Genomic DNA, 19,105 nt, shown 5'->3' with positions numbered 1-19,105 from the left:
TGCATTTTGCACTTATTTGGTGTAGAGTTCTATATATGTCAGTTATGTTGATTATGTTAACATAAATATTAATTATGTCAATCAAAATTTATATATTTTTGTTGATTTTTTTCTGTGCTCATTCTATCATTCTAAGAGGTGTGTTAGAATCTTTCACTATGCTTGTGGATTTGTCTATTTCTCTTTTTACTTATGTCCCCATACAATGTTGTTACAATATTATTGACCATATTTCTTATGCTGCATATTACATCCCTGTGACTTATTTATTATATAACCGGAGGTTTGTACCTCTTAATCCCCTTCACCTATTTCACCCACCTTCCTACCCACTTCAGGATCAAACTTAATTTTAATTTTTTTTTTTTTTTTTTTTTTTTGCGGTACGCGGTCCTCTCACTGTTGTGGCCTCTCCCGTTGCGGAGCACAGGCTCCGGACGCGCAGGCTCAGTGGCCATGGCTCACGGGCCCAGCCGCTCCGCGGCATGTGGGATCTTCCCAGACCGGGGCACGAACCCGTGTCGCCTGCATCGGCAGGCGGACTCTCAACCACTGCGCCACCAGGGAAGCCCTAATGTACATTTTAAACTAAAAAAGCCTCTCTAATTTAAAACAACTCCTAGACTCACTTCTATTATATACCAAACATTTAATATACTACAGAGATCACCAGCATGTCAAAGTTTGCTACCAGCCTAATTAAAAAAAAAAAAACTTGGAATAAAGCTTCCGCTGCCAATTTTGTATGTATTTGTACTTCTTATATTGTGTTTTGATAACAATTACAAATTTTGTATCTCTTCCCTGGGCCTTTAAAAATTTAATGCTCACTTGTCTAGTCACTAAATACTTTACAAGTAGGTTTAGTACTATGCCCAGGAATACCACTAATTAATTGCCAGTCAAAGTGCAGTACATGCAGAGTGTACGCTCTGCTTTGTGTAACTGTGGGACAATAACACGGGTCACAATTTATATTTGATAATAATATATATAAAATTTTTGTCATTTGAAGAAGTTTCAGCAGCTTCTTATCTGCCTTATATACATGATAAATAATACAAGTTATTTATAGATTTTGTTTGTGCTTTAACTTTGAAAGAAAAGTATCTTACTATCTCTTTTTCAAATGTAATGTAGTTTCATTGAAGACTACCTGGACATTGCAACGAGTTCTTTAAAAAATTTTTTTATCATGTGCAGTTCTTACATGATGGATAAAGTAGAATTCTGAGTAGCCAAAATAAAATGCAGACATTACTTGGATGCTAAAGCTGAGTGAGGGACTCATTTATAGTGGTCAAATGCTGCTTTTCAGTTTTGTGTATAGGTTTGTATAAGATTTAATTGGAAAAAAATTCTTTTCTAAAAGAAGTTAGAAACCCATTAATATAAGCAGATGAACACCTATGCTTAGCTGAGTAAGGATTGCCTAAGTTGTACAGATTATATCTACACTGTACACATGGTTTTTATCCAGGCTACGTCTTGCTGCTTATCAAAACTGATCATTAAAATTGCTTGTAGGTGGCAGCTGAAGGCGGGGCCATCAGCCTTTAATAATATATATTAGAACACATTGTCCTGTCTTAACCTGCCTCCTGTTGGCAGCATTGAATTACCTTGGGTTCTTAGGTAAGGAAGAAAGTAAAGCTTTTCTTTACTTTTTTTATTTGGCTGTGTGAGATTCAGAAACATAAGAGTGAAGTAAAATAAAAAGATGCTTTACAAATACATACATTAACTCAGTGTTTCTCAGCTGTATTTTACTTGAAGTGTTTTAGAGTTGTTGCTTTTTTGTTTTCTAATTTTCATAGACTGTTTAAGTTTCATATCTACTTGCATTCTCATTAACTTTGTGGCTAATCAAACTCCTAAGATGTCATTTACTTTGAAGTTAAGTATTTATGAGTTGAATACAGTTAATAACTTCGGATTCTCTTGTGGTGCAGATCTTAAATTTAGCCAGTGTTCTCTCTGTCAGTGCTCTAATTTAATACTGTGTATAACAGTTAAATCTAATATTGTTTCTAACACTTTACAAATGTCATAAGACCTTTATAAATATACTGTATTTTGTGATAGTTTCAAAGATTGGGCTACAGTGACATTTATAAGTGAACTAAAAATCAATCCACAAGAAAAGGTGAGATGATACTTTTATTTATTTAGTCAGTCAGTATATTTTTAATATAATTTTGAAAGGAGTCCCCACTTTTTAAGTGAAAAGTTTTCATTCCAGATATTTTTCCAGCCTTGGCACTGTTGACCTTTTGGGCTAGTGATTCTTTGTTGTGGGCGCTGTCCTGTGCAGTGTAGGATGCTTAGCCGCATCCCTGGCCTCTACTCACTAGATGCTGGTAGTAATACCTCCCCTGATACCAAGTTGTGACATTGAAAACTATTTTTATTTATTGCCATATGTCTTCTGGGAGCAAAATTGTCTCTGGTTGGAAGTCACTGCTCTAGAGAGACCTCACAGCCTGAGCACAGGGGTGAGGGGACAAGTGCTCCAGAAATCTTCTGAGAGGGTACATTGAAACCAGGGGAGAAATCCTTCTTCCTGCAGGGTCTCTCTTTCAGCACACTCTTCAAGGTTAACATCATATCAGTTGGCAGAGGAAAAATATTTAAAAGACCCAGATCCATTTTTCCAGAGAAGGCAATGAAGGATGAATTTGGAGGCAATAAATTGATAAGTTGCACAAGGGGGAAAGCATTCCAGAAGCGGTGGCAGAGTAAAACCATTAGCAAAGGTATAGGAGCAGAAAAGCATGAAGACACTGAGGAAATGCAGGGACAAGATAGACCAGAGGACAAGCTTGGCATAAAGTGGAAAGAGGAGAAAAAGCTTTAGGGGTACTTATAATCTAGACTCTAGAGGGCTCTGAATGAAAGGAGGATAGCTGAAGAGGAGGATAGAAAGAACAATGAAAGTTTGGGACATGGTCGTATTGATAGACACAGGGAAGGCAGAGGAGGAGGGGTAATATAAATAATTTGGGACTGCATTTTTGCACGTATATTGATTATTCAGAAAATTGTTCATGATGTTATCTCATATTCTGTTTTCTTCCACCTATCCATTTCATAATTTAATGGTATAATGCTTTAATAATGTATAAAAATATACTTACAGAATTTGGGATGAGAGGATTAATAGAGGAGAAAACTCAGAGCTCATCAAGGAGTTCACTGTCCCTCTTTACAGTTCTATCTGAGAGAGTACAAGGGCAGCCATAGCCTCTGTATTTTTTCACCAGGTGAAGGTAGGGGGACTTCTCTCACTGGTAGAGCATATAGCTATATAAGAATTCCAGCAGAGGGAAAGTGGAAGTTAGCCATGGATATTGTCAATTTAGACTGGAGAGGAGAGTGGTGGGATTTTTGTTTTGATTCACACTCCTCTATAGTCTTTAATTTCACCAAAGACATGCCCCTCTTTCTCTCTTCTCTTGTGGTTTAATTTTTTTTTTCAATCCTGTAATCTAGAATAGCTGAATAGTCATATATCTCTCATATCTCTTTGTGACATTTCCTTCTAGGTATATTGAATTTTGTCTTTTTTATTCTCGAATATTGTCTTTGGCTCAAAGTTTTATATTTTAGTGACTCTTCATATTGTTCTTCTCGCCTTATTTAGAAATGGACTCAGAAATCAAGGAAGAAATTCCTGTGCACGAGGAATTCATTCTATGTTGTGGAATTGAAACCCAGGTTCTAAAGTGTGGGCCCTGGACTGACCTCACTAGCGATCAAATTGCCAACAGGCCTAAGCTGCTTATTTTCATTATTCCTGGTAAGTTTAAAAATCTGGATGAGAAGACTGTACACAGATACTTGTAACTATTTCTGATTTTAAGAGAATTTGATAAATATAAAAATCCTTATAGAAGGAAATACACTCAAACCATTGATAACAACCACCCTTGATACTTTAGTGGCTGGACGTTTTCTTTGTTATCTATGCATTAATAGTATATATATTATATACATTTTTTAAATCACAATGTATACCATAAGTAGTTTTATAATCTGCTTTTTAAAATTTCTTAACAATATTTAGAATAATTAGAACTTTATCAAATAATATTTTTTGATAGTTTTTAAAATAATTTTTACTGTCTCATTTCAAGATGATTATAAGATTATGGTAGAACATTTATTTATTCTGGGATTTGTCAACTGGGTCATTTGTGATTTATGCTGGATCAGTATCAATAGAATGTTAGGGGAAGATGCTTGATTGTAGGTATTCAAAGCAGTTTTTAAAAATATGAGCTTGAAAAGTATGTGTGTGTGTGTGTATATATATATCTATATATATATCTATATATATATATATATATCAGCCTAAAGGTTGAAAATGAAACTGTTAATATGTATCATATTATATCATCTCATGTACACAGCTAGGCCTATGGGGTATTATGGTTTCTTTTCTTGTACATTTTTGTTTGTTTTCCCTGGATTAATGGTTGTCCCTTTTATTTGCTTAGTTTTCTATGTTTCAATTGGTAATTTATCCTAAAATTATTCTCCAGAAGTGAAAAAAACTTCTCATTTTTTGAGTAATAGGGTTTCTGTTTTGTTTTGTTTTGTTTTTGGGGGGCTGTCCCTCCCAGAACTCTGTGTTCTTCGGCTCCAGTCCAGACTGGTTGCTCTCTAGGCTTCTTACACAGGCCATCCTGGGGACTCCTTTCGCTTTTCTCCTGGTTGGATTCCTTGTTTCCTGGATCCCGTATTTTTTTTTTTTTTCTGGGTTTATTCCCTTGTTTTTGGTGGAGCATACCTTCTAGGAGCTTCCTGAGAAGAGGTGCATGGGAAGTGATCTTTCACAGTTCTAGCATGTCAGAAAATGTCTTAGAGTTCTAGGTTGGAGATCGTGGTTTCCTTAGAATTTAGAAGGCATGTTCATTGTTTTCCAGGGTTCAGACTGTTTTTGAGAAGTCTTGATATTATTCTGATTTTTTATCTTTTGTATGTGAAGCTCCCCCCCTCCCCCAGCAAAAAAATATTTTAGATCTTTTCTTTGTTCTAAGATTCTGAAATTTTATAGTCAGGCACCTTGGTATGGCTGTTTTTCATACATTGGATTTTGGTGGACCTTTTTAAGCCAGAAACTTCACTTCAGTTCTCAGAGCTCTGTGTTCTTTCTTTTTTATAGTCTTCTGTTTCGTGTGTTTTGTGGGTGCATTATCTTTTTTTTTGGCTTCCTGCATTGTTAGAGTTTTTGCTGCATTCCTTTTTCTGTTTCTATTAGTGTTTGTTTTTCCTCAAATGTTTGATAATCCTTGACTACCCTTTCATTTTGAAGAGGAAGATGTAAAAAATTTATTGGAAGCTTGTATTCAGGGGTGGGGCTTGTCCACAGGTATGCCTAGGGTGACCAGCCATCCTAGTCTGAGGGGTGTTCCAGGACACATGACTTTCGGTACTAAAACCATGACAACAGATAGGCAAAACGGAGTGGTTGGTTACCTTAGGTAATCCTCACCTTAAGGTGATTGGGTAGGGACCCAGCATTTCATTGGAGGATTTCCAGCTTTCAGTATCTGTAGCTGTTTCTTGGATTGTTCAGTTTTCCAGGAAGGAATCTTCCAAGTATCCTGTTTGAGGAATGGAAGCCTGTCCGCTAATGTTCAGAGCTGAACAAGGAAGAGGAGGTTGGAGTTTCAGTGTTTCTTCTCAGTATAGTGCTTTCTCAGTATAGTGCTTTTGTTCTCAACTGGGCTAAGACTTCTGATCCAGAATCTCTTTGGTTTAACCTGTTCTGAAAATAAACTTCCAGTGTTCTGCCATGATGTGACAGTGTTTTTGGAAAGCAGCCTGTCAGCATCTATTAAAATTAAAAATACAGGGACTTCCCTGGTGGCACAGTGGTTAAGAATCCACCTGCCAGTGCAGGGGACAGAGGTTCGATCCTTGGTCCAGGAAGATCCCACATGCCGCAGAGCAACTAAGCCTGTGTGCCACAGCCACTGAGCCCGCATGCCACAACTACTGAAGCCCACGCGCTTAGAGCCTGTGCTCTGCAACAAGAGAAGCCACCACAATGAGAAACCCGTGCACCGCAATGAAGAGTAGCCCCCGCTCACCACAGCTAGAGAAAGCCCATGCGCAGCAACGAAGACCCAATGCAGCCAAAAATAAATAAATAAATTTATTTTTTTAAAGAAAACATATGCTCTGCCAATAGTGAGGGAGAGTTTGAAATTCTAGGCATGATAAGTGCTATTAGATGAAGCCGAGATTTGGAGGCAATGGTAGAGTGTGGGATTGAGAAAATAATTAGAAACATCTTGGACTGGAGAAGGAATATCTTTCTGAGGCTAGAATGGAGGTGACGTTGGTTACTGAAATGGAGAAGTGTGAAGGTGTGTCAGAGGAAATAAAGTAGTTCCTGCCTCCTGACCTCTGTTTTCTCTGTTAGTTAAGAGTTGAGGTGATCTGTGGAGAGTAAGGATGGCAGAGGGTGGATTGGGGCCTTAAGGAAATTGGTCAGCATTGAAAATAGCAGATATGCAGGATGAAAGGAATTATTGACCAAAAACAAGTAGATAGATTTTGAGCAGGGCTGTGATCAAATAGCAGGTATATTGGGAGTGAAGTCTAAAAGGGTCAAAGATTGAGCTGGAGAAGCGCTATCAGAGTTAGGATGCTTTGGATGTAAACCATTTCTGGGTAATGAAAAGACATAGGCCTGTCATTGTTAAAGTTGTTGTCAGGATCAGCAGCATCACCTACGAACTTGTTACAAATGCAAGTTTTGGGACCCTATCCCAGATCTTGTGAACCAGAAACTCTGGGGGTGGGGCATCTGGGTTTTAAGAAGCCCTCTAGTGGATTTTGATATGCACACCACTGATCCAGGCTGTGGCTACTGGAATTCGTTGCTTAAATTGGATATAGGTGAAGTTCTTTGAATTTGATCGAGATAATGAATTATGGGACAAAGGTGTTGGCTCAGTCAGGCCTCCCAGATTTTGAAATCACCTAACTTATGGAATGGCAAGTGAAACTGACATTTAAGGGTCAAGGTTTTCAGGGAATGTGTGAGAATGACTAGAAAGTTGATAGATGGAAGCAGATGGCTTCAATCTTAGAGGAGGAGAGCTTGTTAACAGTAGGATGAACTATAAGTGGAGCAAACAGCCCACTCTATACTTCCCCAGTGAGAGGTGTTTTCACTCACTCATTGGTATTAGGTGCTAGGAGTGGAGTGTTGCAAAAGCCTTTGCTCTCATTGAGGTATATGAAGTGTTAGAGAATAGTGAGGTCTCTTCTGCAGGGCCTTGAAAGGAAGAGAGTCTATCATAGCGGAGAGCCAAGTTTAAGATATGATGAAGAGATAGAAGGAGCATTCATTGAAGACACTGAGGAGGAAGGGAAGTTTAAAACACTTGTTTTTTGTTTTTGTTTTTGTTTTTTTTTGCAGTACGCGGGCCTCTCTCTGTTGTGGCCTCTCCTGTTGTGGAGTAAAGGCTCTGGACGCGCAGGCTCAGCGGCCATGGCTCATGGGCCCAGCCACTCCGTGGCATGTGGGATCTTCCCGGACCGGGGCATGAACCCGCGTCCCCTGCATCGGCAGGCAGACTCTCAACCACTGCGCCACCAGGGAAGCCCCAACACTTGTTTTTTAATAGTGTCATTGTTTTATAGTGGCTTTGACATTTTCAGATCATTTTGTTTCCTGGTGTTCTTTTATGTTTGCCCTTCTATTCTCCTTGCTGCCCTTGGCCCGTTTCTGTGGGCTTTGTGCAAGCTGTAGGCTCTTGCTGCTCTTTAGTTTGTGGAATTCAAAATTGTATTTTATTTGGGGAGCTAGTACTTTTATATTGTGGGGAAAATTAGGATGACAGTATTTCAAAGATTGTTAAACCACTATAGACCTCATGTTTAGTCCATCTCTGATAGACTGATGTAAAATTTTATTTTAAATCACTTTTTCTTTTTAACATCTTTATTGGAGTATAATTACTTTACAATGGTGTGTTAGTTTCTGCTTTATAACAAAGTGAATCAGTTATACATATACATATGTTCCCATATCTCCTCCCTCTTGTGTCTCCCTCCCTCCCACCCTCCCTATCCCACCCCTCTAGGTGGTCACAAAGCACCAAGCTGATCTCCCTATGTTATGCAGCTGCTTCCAACTAGCTATCTGGTTTACATTTGGTAGTATATATAAGTCCATGCCATTCTCTCACTTCGTCCCAGCTTACCCTTCTCCCTCCCCATGTCCTCAAGTCCATTCTCTACATCTGTTTCTTTATTCCTGTCCTGTCCCTAGGTTCTTCATAAACTTTTTTTTTTTAGATTGCATATATATGTGATAGCATGCAGTATTTTTCTTTTTCTGACTTCACTCTGTATGACAGATTCTAGGTCCATCCACTTCACTACAAATAACTCAATTTTGTTTCTTTTTATGGCTGAGTAATATTCTGTTGTTTATATGTGCCACATTTTCTTTATCCATTCATCTGTTGATGGACACTTAGGTTGCTTCCATGTCCTGGCTATTGTAAATAGAGCTGCAGTGAACATTGTGGTACATGACTCTTTTTGAATTATGGTTTTCTCAGGGTATATGCCCAGTAGTGGGATTGCTGGGTCACATGATAGTTCTATTTTTAGTTTTTTTAAGGAACCTCCATATTGTTCTCCATAGTGTCTGTATCAATTTACGTTCCCACCAACAGTGCAAGAGGGTTCCTTTTTCTCCACACCCTCTCCAGCATTTATTGTTTGTAGATTTTTTTTAACATCTTTATTGGAGTATAATTGCTTTACAATGGTATGTTAGTTTCTGCTTTATAACATAGTGAATCAGCTATACATTTCCATATACTCCCATATCTCCTCCCTCTTGCATCTCCCTCCCACCCTCCCTATCCCACCCCTCTAGGTGGTCACAAAGCACCAATCTGATCTCCCTGTGTTACGCGGCTGCTCCCCACTAGCTATCTATTGTACATTTGGTAGTATATATAAGTCCATGACACCCTCTCACTTCGTCCCGGCTTACTCTTCTCCCTCCCCATGTCCTCAAGTCCATTCTCTACATCTGCGTCTTTATTCCTGTCCTGCCCGTAGGTTCTTCATAACCATTTTTTTTTTAAGATTCCATATATATGTTAGCATACGGTATTTGTTTTTCTCTTTCTGACTTACTTCACTCTGTATGACAGACTCTAGGTCCATCCACCTCACTACAAATAACTCAATTTCGTTTCTTTTTATGGCTGAGTAATATTCCATTGTATATATGTGCCACATCTTCTTTCCATTCATCTGTCGATGGATGCTTAGGTTGCTTCCATGTCCTGGCTATTGTAAATAGAGCTGCAATGAACATTGTGGTACATGACTCTTTGAATTATGGTTTTCTCAGGGTATATGCCCAGTAGTGGGATTGCTGGGTCATATGGTAGTTCTATTTTTAGTTTTCTAAGGAACCTCCATACTGTTCTCCATAGTGGCTGTATCAATTTATATTCCCACCAACAGTGCAGGAGGGTTCCCTTTTCTCCACACCCTCTCCAGCATTTATTGTTTGTAGATTTTTTGATGATGGCCATTCTGACCAGTGTGACGTGATTCCTCACTGTAGTTTTGATTTTTATTTCTCTAATGATTAGTGATGTTGAGCATCCTTTCATGTGTTTGTTGGCTATCTGTGTATCTTCTTTGGAGAAATATCTATTTAGGTCTTCTGCCCATTTTTGGATTGGGTTGTTTGTTTTTTTGATATTGAACTGCATGAGCTGCTTGTAGTATTTTAAATCACTTTGCTTATACACATAGCAAAATTAGTTCATCACTTTTAAGTTAGTAATGATAATGAGGAATTATTTATTGGAAGCCACAGATTGAGGAGGTTTTAATTTAGTTTCATCTTTTCCAATGAACTTTTGTTGTAGAATTTCTGCTAATAGCATCCTTGGACTTCCTTTAAGTAGTGAAATAAGCAAAGGGAGGCAGTATGAGAACTCACTATAGAACATATTGAATCATTATAATTCTCAAGTGGTCATATGGGGTTAATGGAATCATGTGGCATGTCTTGTATTGTGAGTACAGTGATTGGAGATGGAGCAGACAAGGCTCCATGGAGAAGCCCAAAGTTCTGTCCACATGACAACCTTCTCTAGATGCCATGCCACATTAACTTGATATATGGAAGTTTTGTCCCATACAAGATTAACTAGAAGGCATAAGTCTACAATTGCAATGTTAAGTAGTTAAGGGTTTATTGGCAGTCAGGGTCTAGAGATGATCACCACAGCCTCTGTTATACATTGCTTAGGCATTTCACTATGTGTATGTTCAACCATGTGTTTATAACACCTTTTGATATCCTTTGATAAAATGTATAACTTGCATTTCTGTATTGGAATGCTTTTGAACATCTTTACACCTGGAGGTAGATATATATATACATACATATATATCTGATTTTAGTTGTATAAACAAGACCCTTTTAATTTTCTCTGTGATCTCCTAACCAGGAAGTTTAGTTCATGGTTCATGTTGGATCTCCATGTTAGTGGCCAATGTGGACTTTCTTCAGGAGCCAAGCCCTTTATTACTTGAGGGCCTTTGCACCTATTCTTCCATCCTAGTATTCTTCTCCCTCAAATCTTTACATGGTGGATTTCTTCTCATCTTTTGAGTTATAGCTAAATGCCACCTCCTCAGACATTTTTCTCAGGCCATCCTAATCTTGTCCCTTCTCTATCATATGATCCTGTTTATCTCCTTCATAGAAATTATCACACTCTTGAACTATCTTATTTACCTACTTAGTTATGTGTATATATTCTCCTACTAGAATATAAATTACAAAAAAATAACTAAAAGAATACAGTAAGTCCCCTACATACGAACGAGTTCTGTTCTGAGAGCACGTTCATTAAGTCCAATTTGTTTTTAAGTCCAACAAAGTTAGCCTAGATACCCAACTAACACAGTTGGCTATATGGTACTAAACTGTAATAGGTTTATAATACTTTTCACACAAATAATACATAAAAAACAAACACACAAAAAAGAAAACAGTTTTAATCTTACAGTACAATACCTTGAAAAATACAGTAATACAGTACAACAGCTGGCATACAGGGACACGTTCGCATCTTTGAAAGTTCGCAACTTGGAGGTTCATGTGTAGGGGACTTACTGTATACAAAAGAAGCTATATTACTGAATGGAATAAATGGACATGGAGTAGTTGGCATTATCATTTACTTCATGGTGATAAAATAGTAAATCAGAAAGTTTAAGGGGATTTGCTTAAGATCTTACAGTCATTAAGGGAAAGAACTCAGACTTAAACCCGGAGATAGAGAGAAAAAGTTGTTTTTTAGCAGTTCCATTATCTAGTACTCATTCATTCTGGTTTTATGTATCCTGTCATTGCAACCATTGTGTCTAAATCATGTAGTTGTTATCTTTGGATTCTCCTTAAAGTTAAACCAGTTTAACACTCTCTACATCCTAAACTTACAGAATGCTACATGTTAAATCTATTCAACTTAAAAAATTAAAAATTAAAAATGTAATAATAATTGTAGTAATAATAGCAATGATAGTAGTAATGATAGTAATAATAATAATGGCTGTCCACTCATTATCCTTGGTGATAATGTCAGCTACTTTATAGCGCTGTTGTAAGATTAACTAAAACAAGGATGCAGAAGATCCTAGACTAGGTAATTTTATGTTCTTTTTAAAATTCAGTATTATTTACTTTTTATGTTCTTTCAGTCTTCAGATATTTATTGAGCACTTATCATTTGTATGATAACACTGGTAACACCTTTGGCAAGTTATTTAACCTCCCTACCTCAGTTTCCTCACCCATAAAATGGATATAATAATAGTACTACCTCATGTGAGGACTGAATGAGTTAATATATGTAAAACACTTAAATACTGCCTGGCATGTAATAGGTTATAGTACTTAAAAGTGTTATTATTTTCTAGTCCTATGAAGAAAACTTATAAATCTTTACTGAGAGACATAAAATATTTGAGTATGAGACATGACATATTCCTAAAAGGTTATACTCAGTAATGTGGAAAATATCAAATATTTCTAAACTTATGTATAAATGAGATAAAATTTCAATCAGAATTCCAAAGAAATTTTTAAAAATTGAAACTGTTGAAAATAATTCTAAGGGCCTACCAGTTACTGAAACATTAAAAAACAAACAAACAAACAAAAAACCACAATGTAGTAATCAAGACAGTATGATGCTGGCAGAGAAGAAAAGGAAAAAATAAGTGGAATTATTTGGAATCAGAATTAGCAAACAAATGTAAGAATTCAGTATTGGATCAGAGGACATTTCAAATCCATGCAGAAAGAATGGGTAATATAATAGATGCTCTTGGGACACTTGGCTATTCACTTGAAAAGAAGCTGGATTACTGCTTTGTACTTTACACTCAAGAATATTCCAACCATACTGAAGATTTAAATATAAAACATGAAACAGTGTCATCACATCCACCATTGATGTTACAGTAACTCTGTGCTGATACACACCCTGTTTCCCTTCTTTCTCCTCTAGCTGCACAGCAGACAATTAATGAGCTGACCAAAGAACACATTACTGTATTTGAGGAAGTCTTCACCTATTTAACAAAGATGACACTAGCACCATCACAAAAAGGAATTTGGAACTTGAGTCACTAGGTCAGACTGCAACAGAAGCAAAGTAACAATAGGGGTGATAAGGCCTTCATATATTACCATCATGGCTAGACACTGATGACAAGTTTGAAGAGCTAACATTTATACAGCAAGCAGTGTATTGAGCAATGTTTAAGTATTTTACATATATTAGTTCACTTAGTTCTCACATGAGGTAGTATGATTATTATCCTCATTTTATGGACAAGGAAACCAAAGCCTGAGAGGTTAAATAACTTGACAAAGGTCACACAGTTGGTAAGTGGCAAGGTAAGAAAACCATCCCAGGCGGTCTGGCTCCAGAGTCTATGCCCTTAACCACTTTGCTACATTGCTTATCTAGGAAACTAAAAGATATAGACAATGAAGAAGAAATCAGTAAAATTTGACAAGGATGGCAGAGGTTACATCAGTACAGCAAAACCCTGTCATGTAATTGCAAAGAGGAGAAAACCTAGCAGCATGAAGAAATAGATAAATTGATTGGAGAAATAGATATTGAATGAAATGGACTAGTATTTATGAAGGTGTTATACAGATGATGATTGTAAGATGAAAACACCATTTCACTCTTTTCCCCCAAAGATGTGTCAGATTGACTATTTTTAAAAAAGATCACTTATTCATTCTGTCTCTTTATAGCAAACCCACCTCAAAAATACCTTCTGTACATACACAAGAAAAATCTACATGTATTAGTTGGTGGTCTTTTCCCCCAAAGATCAAACTATACATCTCTACAATATAAGTACTTGTGATAAATGACCAGAAAACAGTTAGTAGATTCCGTAAAGTTGTCTTTGTGAACGATTCTGACACTGATTGGTTTTTGTGCAGCTTGGTAACTGATCATAGTCAAATCTTGAAGGGGCTGACAGGCAGTATTAATGATTTTAGACAATGTGAAACGACTGGAAGGTGTTTAAGTAGGGTACTGCTCTGATTCAATTTGAGGTTTGGAGATATCTCTCTGGGTACCCTGAAGAATGGATTCCCAGGGGACAAGAGTAGATAGAAGACCTGTTAGGAGGCTGTTGTAGGAAACCCAGTGGGAAGTGATAACACTAATGGAGAGAATTGGACAAAGTTGAGATGTATTTTGGAAGCAGAGTTGACAGGACTTATTGATGAATTGGATGTGAAGAACAGGAAGGAACCAAGAATGACTCCTGCTGTTAGGACTTGAGTATTTGATTTATGATTGGTGCTTCCACTTATTAAGATGAGGAACATGGAGGAAGAATTTATTTGAAGCAGTTGGAGAACAAAGCAGGAGCAGAAATTTTCTAAATGATAATTCCCAGACTTAAGGTATAAAGCATATTAAAATTGAGTTGTATGGGTAAATGTTACTACGTTTGTATAGTAACATTTAGGGAAGTATAAGGAGAAATAGATCTTTCTTTTTCAGTCAGCACATTGTCTTATGTGAGTTTATTGCTTTGGTTAATCTAAAAGTCTGCTTCTTTTCTTAGGTAACCCAGGTTTTTCTGCCTTTTATGTGCCTTTTGCAAAGGCTTTGTATTCTTCAACAAAAAGACGCTTTCCAGTTTGGGTTATCAGTCATGCTGGGCATGCCTTGGCCCCCAAAGACAAGAAGATTCTTACAACCTCAGATGGTATGTGTTTGTTAACATCTGCTTTCCTTTACAGTGAGTGGGTGTTCATATTTCTAGAAAGCCTGCTAAGGTTAAGAGTTATACCAGTGGAAACCTCCACTTGTGGCATTGGGCCCATGATGCCACATTCTGGTAATTTTAGGATTTGGGGGGTCATTTTAATCATTCTGCAGGTAATTTTCTTTAAAAGTTTGGGCAGATCAAGCAGTTTGTCTAGGACTTGCCATCTGTATTTACTTACTAGTAACCAACTATATGTTTATCGATCATGTACTATAGTTCCAGGGTTGTATTAAGAGGAACAGTGAAGTAGTATAAGACGACGTGCTCCTTAGCCACGGTTCCTACTCTAAAGAAGCTCTCATTCTCATCTTTAGAGAGTGATTAAGTGATAAACTCTGGCCTGCTGATTATGTGGATACTTAAGGAGTAAACAAAGGAGAGAGTAAAAGAGTTTTAACAGCTGAGTAGAATTTGGAATTGAGGGGTGGAGGTGGGTGCCTTCTGTATAATAGGCAGAAGGATTAGCATAGCAGGAAGAGAGATTCAGTAGGTACTTGAGTGCTAGGCAGGGTCAGATTGGGAGGAACCTTGAAAGCTGAAGGGAGAACTAGGACTTTACATGGTAAATTTCTGGAAGCCTTTAAATGGAGGAAGTAGTACCACAGAGTTGCAAATTACCTGCTTCTAATTCATGAGTATTCTAGCATGTTCACTCTTCTAAAAAAAAAGTGAGATGAGAGGAAAAAAGAAAAACATAATTTCTGTGTGGGCATTCCCTAAGGGTTCCACTTTGTTAATCTGAGGTGGGAGAGAGGTGGCTATGGCTTCATTGCCTAGTTTGCCCCTGGTTCTGGTATGCCTCTCCTATGGTATGAGCATCTTCTTGTACTTATTGAGCATCTAATGATAGGGAAAACCATGTGTGGGGAGGGAGGGAGAAAGAGGTAGGTGATATGGGAACTTTCTGGACTAATCTGTTCAAATTTTCTGCAACTCTAAAACCATTCTAAAAAATAAAATCTGTTAATAAAAAAATACTGGAGGGCTTCCCTGGTGGCGCAGTGGTTGAGAGTCCGCCTGCCGATGCAGGGGACACGAGTTTGTGCCCCGGTCCGGGAAGATCTCGCATGCCATGGAGCGGCTAGGCCCATGAGCCATGGCCGCTGAGCCTGCGCGTCCAGAGCCTGGTGTCCGCTACGGGAGAGGCCACAACAGTGAGAGGCCCGTGTACCACACACACACAAAAAAATACTGGAGGTTTTTAATAATTTTAATATTTACATTATACTTTTTATCATTGTATTAGTTCAGACTCCCATAATGAAACCCATAAACTAGGTAACTTAAATAGCAGGAATTTATTTTCTCATAGTCTGCAGACTATAAGTCCAAGATTAGAGTTTCATCATAATTGTGCTCTGATGAGAACCCTCTCCCTGGCTTTGAGGTGGCTGCCTTCTCTTTTAGTCCTCACATGACAGAGAGAGAGAGGGAGAGAGAGAGGGAGAGGGAGGGAGCATGACAGAGCGAGAAGGAGTGCAAGCCAGCAAACTCTCTGGTGTCTCTTCTTATAAGGGCACTAATCCCTTCATGAGGGCCCCACCCTCATGACCTCCTCTAACCCTAATTACCTGCCAAAGTCCCCATCTCCAAATAACATCACAGTGGGGGCAGGGGGGTTGTTCAACGTAAGAATTTTAGGGGACACAAATATTCAGTCCATATAATCATGAATGGGAATGTTATGTATTAACATTTTAAATCTGATCACAGGTATAGGTCAGCATATACATATGACATTGTACCTGAGCAATAGTAGAACATACAAATTATCTCTTAAAACATTTTTGCTAAATATTTGTTCAACTTTTGTTAGCTTACCTTTGGTCCATCCTCAGAAGTATTACCTTACGGTTGTTAGAAGCAGGCCCTTTGAAGCCTCGATCCTGTTGAGTAGCAAAGGAAAAGTTTCTGTTCTAAGTGGCAGCTCCTTCCACATTCATGAACATCTGCAGGCAAGCTAAATTGTAATAATTTTTTTATTTGAAGAAGTGGGTGACAGTTAAGAGGTGATTCCTATTTTTATCCATGTCCTATTTTTGGCAGTTAACTGATACATATGGTCAGGACACAATGTAGTTATTACAGAATTTAAGAAATGAAATCACCCTGTCCATACAGAGTAGATAGATACTCTTTGGTTCTGTAGTTAGCATGGGATTTGGTTCTCTTTTCTTTTCCCTCCTGAAGCCATAGCTCAAACTATTCATGTGTCATCTCACTGTGAACATCACAACTCCCTGGCTCTTGATCTCTTAATTCTCACATATCGTGGTATATATCAGCTTCCTGAAATGTTAGTTCTGGTTCCAGAATCCTGTGTTAATTTTAGATTGACTTTAACATCAGATGCCAACTCTTGAGAATGGAATTTAAGCTTTCTTTTTTCCTAATTCCATTTACTCAATTTAATCTTTTTTGAGTGCCTGCTGTGAACCTGCCTCTTTGCTAGCACTTAACGGAAAAATACCTCTGTGCTTAAAGCAAATCTGTTGCACTTACATTGTTTATTATTAGGTTATCTCACCACCCAGACTTCCTGTGTCTTTCTTTTTAAGGCATCACATGTAAGATTACCTTTGTCTTGGCTAATCTCCTCCTCTCTGTTAAAACAGTTTCCACTCTCAGTGATCAGGCCCTTGATAAGCAGGATCATCCAGACTTTGTTTCAGCTCTTTAGTTGCTCAGATTTCTTCTACTACCACTTTCACCTACTTTATCTTTTTTATTTCCCTAATTATCTTCTATTTAGAATTATAAATTTACAGATTAAGTGCAATCCCTATATAAATCCCTACAAAAATTACAGCTGCAATTTTTCACAGAAATAGAAAAAAAGTCCTAAAGTTTGTATGGAGCCACAAAAGATATCAAATAGCCAAAATAATCTTGAGGAAGAAGATTGAAGTTAAGGTTCAAAGGTGAAGTTATCACACTTCCTGATTTCAAACTATATTACAAAGCTAGTAATCAAAACTGTATGGTAGTGGCATAAAAACAGACCAGTGGATCAGAATAGAGAGCCCAGAAATAAACCCACAAATATAGGGTCAGCTAATCTTTGACAAGGGCACCAAGAATACACAATGCGGAAAGGATAGTATCTTCAATAAATGGTATTGGGAAAACTGGATATCCACACACAAAAGAATGAAATTGAACCCTTATCTTACACCATACACAAAAATTAACTCAAAATGGATTAAATACTTAAATTTAAGACCTGAAACCATTAAACTCCTGGAAGAAAACATAGGAGAAAAACTCCTTGACATTGGTCTTGGCAGTGATTTTTTTGGATATGACACCAAAAGCACAAGTAACAAAGGCAAAAATAAACAGTTGGGACTGTATCAAACTAAAAAGCGTCTGTACAGCAAAGGAAACAGGCAACCAAATGAAAAGGCAGCCTATAAAATGGGAGAAAATATTTGCAAACCATATATCTGATAAGGAGAATTTCCAAAATATATAAGGAACTAATACAACTCAATAGCAAAAACACTTAATAGCCTGATTTATAAAATGGGCAGATTTTTCCAGAGAAGACATACAGATAGCCAACTGGTATATGGAAAATGCTCAACGTCATCAGTCATCAAGGAAATGCAAATCAAGACCACGATGATTTTATCACCTCACACCTGTTAGGATGGCTATTCTCAAAAAAGACAGAAGTTAACAAGTCTTGGAGAAAAGGTCACTTGAGCAGTTATTTAGGTTACCCAAAGCTTTCTGAAAGGGAAAGCCTTCATGGGTGGGGGTGGCCTAGTTCCTTATCTGGTTGTTTTGCTAGTAGCTGGGTCATTACAGCTGGCAATATGTTTATTCAAAGTGGATGTCTCATCAATCAAAAGCTTACTGTCAGGCACTTAACACTCAGTATGTGAGGTGATGAATGTGTTACTCAGCCTGACTGTGGTAGTCATTTCACAGTGTATATGTATATTAAGTCATCACCTTGTACACCTTTAAAAACAATCGTGTTGTACAACCTAAATATATACAGATTTTCTTTGGAGTCATACTTCAGTAAAGCTGGAAAGAAAAAGGAAAATAATTTTTGAAGCTGGACCATGGGTACATGGGGGTCTGTTATACTATTCTCTGGACTTTTGTGTATGTTTCAAAATTTCCACTATTAAAAAAAGGTTTTAAAGAAAGAAAAAGAATTATAGGATCTTAGAGCTAAAAGTATCTACCATATGATCCAGCAATTACGCACCTGGGTATATAACCAAAGAAAGTGAAAACACTAATTAGAAAAGAGATATGCATCCCAGTGTTCATAGCAGCACTGTTTACAATAGCCAAGGTAATGGAAGCAACCTAAGTGTCCTTCAGCAGGTGAATGGATAAAGAAGATGTGATGTGTGTGTGTATACACACACACACAGTGTTTTACTCGTCCATAAAAAGAATGAAATGTTGCCATTTGCAGCAACATGAATGGACCTGGAGTGTATTATGCTTAGTGAAATAAGTCAGACAGAGAAAGACAGGTACTGTATGTTATCACTTATATGTGGAATCCAGAAAGTAAAATGAATGAATATAACAAAACAGAGAAAGACAAGTACTGTATGTTATCACTTATATGTGGAATCCAGAAAGTAAAATGAATGAATATAACAAAACAGAAACAGACTCATAGATATAGAAAACAAACTAGTGCTTACCAGTGGGAAGTGGAATGGGGGAGGGGCAACACAGAGAC

The 19,105-nt window shown here is 37.6% G+C and overlaps 1 protein-coding gene across 1 annotated transcript in view; it reads left to right on the top strand.

The window, feature by feature from the left end:
* LDAH (lipid droplet associated hydrolase) overlaps positions 1-19,105 on the top strand; it is a 94,651-nt gene that overhangs the window by 7,749 nt on the left and 67,797 nt on the right. The window contains exons 2-3 of the mRNA XM_082671854.1: positions 3,644-3,799; positions 14,182-14,325. Coding sequence (XP_082527980.1) covers positions 3,646-3,799; positions 14,182-14,325 — 298 coding nt within the window. The 5' untranslated portion in view covers positions 3,644-3,645. The remainder of the gene's footprint in view (positions 1-3,643; positions 3,800-14,181; positions 14,326-19,105) is intronic.

The sequence above is a fragment of the Grampus griseus genome, assembly GCF_964374135.1.
Source record: "Grampus griseus genome assembly, chromosome: 15".
Lineage (NCBI taxonomy): Eukaryota > Metazoa > Chordata > Mammalia > Artiodactyla > Delphinidae > Grampus > Grampus griseus.
The sequence above is the reverse complement of the archived record's forward strand: the minus strand, read 5'-3'. Positions and strand labels throughout refer to the sequence as shown.